Source organism: Dendrobium catenatum, unplaced genomic scaffold, assembly GCF_001605985.2.
Source record: "Dendrobium catenatum unplaced genomic scaffold, ASM160598v2 fragScaff_scaffold_1557, whole genome shotgun sequence".
Classification (NCBI taxonomy): Eukaryota; Viridiplantae; Streptophyta; class Magnoliopsida; order Asparagales; family Orchidaceae; genus Dendrobium; species Dendrobium catenatum.
The window spans coordinates 5,508,080-5,511,583 of record NW_021320019.1 but is presented as its reverse complement, the minus strand read 5'-3'; the positions used below and the strand labels follow the sequence as shown (position 1 = coordinate 5,511,583).

General features: G+C 41.3%; 1 protein-coding gene across 1 annotated transcript in view; it reads right to left on the bottom strand.

Moving 5' to 3' along the window:
• The window catches only part of LOC110111587 (lipase 3), an 11,367-nt gene extending 8,978 nt beyond the window's left edge, over nt 1-2,389 (bottom strand). Inside the window, exon 1 of the mRNA XM_020843515.2 lies at nt 1,531-2,389. Coding sequence (XP_020699174.1) covers nt 1,531-2,244 — 714 coding nt within the window. The 5' untranslated portion in view covers nt 2,245-2,389. The remainder of the gene's footprint in view (nt 1-1,530) is intronic.
• Between the last annotated feature and the right edge of the window lie 1,115 nt (nt 2,390-3,504).

Genomic DNA, 3,504 nt, shown 5'->3' with positions numbered 1-3,504 from the left:
TTATTTTATTAGGATATTCAGAAATATTTTTTATGAAGATAAGATTAATTTTACTACGCATGTCCTTAATTTCAAATATTATGTAATTATTGGAACTTTATGTATCTAATAATTAAATCATTAAATTTACTTAGATATCATTTTAGTATCTAAATCCTATCAAAACATATAGTAAAAAAGTAGATTTTATGTTATTTAAAAAGTTAAGTATTACGTAAATAAATATTAAATTTAGATGCTAATACATAAATACACATAAATTTTACAGTATGAATATGTAATAGCCTTTAATTATATTATAGGATAATAAAAATATGTATATAACATATATCAAATATAAATTTTCATAATTTTTTTTCCTTTAAGGGTAAAAGAAGGGTTTTAATATTAAATAACTCATAGAGGTTACATAATTTTTTTATTCTCTCTCATTTAGGAGAGATTATTACTTACGACGACCGCATATAGAGAATCGTTCGATTTTGTCTCTATGAACAGTAAAAGCACAAATATTGTTTATCACTGCGCTTTTAATGTTCAACACTACGTTTTTACTGTTCACAGAGATAAAACCGAATGGTTCTCTGTGTCTGATCTTCGCCGGGGATGGATCCAGCTTTTTTTTAAGGATGGGCAAAAAAAAAATTTTTTTTTTTGTGGGGATGGATAAAGACGCTTAGGATTGATAAAATTAGAGAAAATTTTTTTTTGACAGGGGGCAAAATACCTAAAATATCCCCTCTAAAATTTAATATTTTTTTGAGTGGGCAAATAACACACCCCCCTCAATACATGAGGGATCTGCCCATGATCTCCGCACATAATAATCTCTTCTCATTTAGGGTACTTAGGGCATGTTTACTTTGAAAAACTATGAGCATAAAATAAATCAAATATAGAGAATTTGAATTTCCAAGTAATATAAAGAAATTTAAGTGCAGGGCAATCTTTTAAAATATTTGAAATTCATAGCTTTTTTTCATTTTCAATATACATTTGAACTTGGCCCAATTTTACTAAATTCCAAAAATATTGAAAATAGGAAGCTTCACTCGCAGCTGCCTGTCATTACCCACCGCCACCTCTCCAACACTGTTATTCACCGCTATTGTTACCACCATCATCAACACGACTACCAGCCATTGCCCTAACCACCACCACCATCACTATTCGAACATTACAAGTCAAAAACCACCCGTTGCCACCAGCAGCAACCAGCAGCAGTGGCTTTCGCACACAGCCAGCCACCACCCTTCCCCGCCACTCAAATTTAATTAATTTTACCTCAAATAAAATAAAAAATAATCCCCTGCATTTACAATGAATTCCTCCAAATAATTCAAAAATATTTTAAATACGCTATATTTATCATACCACTTCTTCAGCAAAAAAAAAAGAACACCGGAAATAAAATCCTCCGAAGCACGTTTTGGATAACCACTCTCAACTTCGGCACTACGAGTAACGACGCTATTACGGAAGGTACAACAAGAGAAACAAACAATAAGGTTAAGCGGTAAGTTTACCAACCTCGACAAAATCTCGGAGGACAAATGTCGGCACCCACTTCGGCGAGCGATACATGGACCGCCGCATGAGGATCATCAGATCTTCCGCCCGCTGCGGTAGCAAAATCTCAGTGACGTCCCTCTTCTCTCCAGCCACCATCTCCCTCATCTCCTTTGCCGTCGCACAGATCCCAGACGTCAGGATCACGAGCCGCTCCACCTCCTCCGCCTCTGCCGCAAGCCGAAACGCCACAAAGCCACCGTAACTGATCCCCGCTACGGAGTACTTCTCCACCCCCAAACCCCTCATCGCCGCAGACACGCATCTCGATTGGAACCCCACCGACCGCTCACCGCTTGAGGAGAGTGACCGGCCGAAGTAAACCAGGTCGGGAATGTAGAGGTCGAAACAACGGGAAAGCGGGCCGATCTGGCGATGAAATTGCCACTTAGAGTTACCGCCGAATCCGTGGATGAGGAGCAGGGCGTGTTTTTGTGGTCGCCGGCGACGCGGGACCCAGATGTGGAGGGACGTGGCGGCGTTTCCACCGCCAACGTCAATGGTGAGTGTTCGGGTGGAGAGACCACAGATGCGGAAGAGGAGGCTGAGTTGGATTTCTTTGAGGGCGACGAGGCTGAGACGGCGATTGGGTGGAATGGGAATGAGGGTGAGGAGGTAGACGACGAGGCAGCAGAGGATGCGATGGAGGAGGTGGCGAGGTGTAGTGGCTTCCATTTGTTGTGAGGGTGAAATACGACGAGATTCTGGTTTAGGGTAGGCCAGGAGGGAATGGAGCGGACGACGACGAGTGTGACATTGAACAGGTTTATAGGGTTTTCTTTTGGCAGGTGGCGCGTTCCGACCTGGTATGGGTTAATGTTCATCTGAATAGATTTTAAGTTATGGCGGTGCCGTGATGGCCCAGTTTCGCCACTCGGCATGACCTGTGGCAACCTGCGCTCATTCCTGCTGGATATAATGGCTTATCACACTGATCGCTGCTATGACGTTTTGTTGTAGAACTTATTTTTTTGAGTTTTTTTTTTATATACAAAAGGAATTACAATACCTTAAAAAATCAAAAGCCCCCTAAATATACAAGAAATAAAACGAAATCTATGAGCTAAAAATCAAAACTAAACGAAACACAAGCAAAGGAAACAAACGGCAGCCTAAAAAGCAAACCAAGCAAACAAAAACTCAAAGAAGGCCGACCGGTGAAGTAGAAGCCAATAAAAGCACCACAACAATCCACGCCAAACTCAAGGAGGAAAGCATAACAGGAACAGAAGACAAACTCAGGCCGCCACCGGATGCAAGGCTAAGGCCATCCAAGAAAGAGAAATCAAAGACCACCACAACTAGCCTTGTTTTTTTTTTGGACTTCCGCTTCTTACGTTTAACACTCTTATTGCTAAAGTCGGCGTCAACAATTTGAAGGATACTCAAGTCGAAATTATCCCGAGAAGCCGAATCACCCTCATTGAAACTTTCATCATCATGTGAATTTTCATCATGAAGTCAATCGCCATGTAATACCTCACTATCCCTAGATAGGTGAGAAAGCATTACATCCCTAGGTACAATAGTTATAGGCACAATAAAAATCGGACCATCAAAACTTTTAGACAAATAGTCGTCACCCTCAGAAAGTGGCCTAGTAATCATAGTACCAGGCCGAAAACAACCCTCAGGTGAAGCAGCACCAATATCATGAATCTCATCACCCTCCCAATCATCAAGCTGCTGCACCACACCGGCAACATCCGGCAAGTCAGGACAGTCCGAAGAGGCAACAACAATCACACAGCTCTTCCCCAATGGACTCAGAGCAAAGAGCTCGACAACTTCCTCATTTAACAAACAGGACATACTAACAAATAGAACAGTATTCGATGGTATAGCATTAGGACTAACCACCACGGGCAAAATCACATTATCACTAACCACTATATCACCCTCGCTAGGATCAGCAGCCACATCCAGAGCCACTTG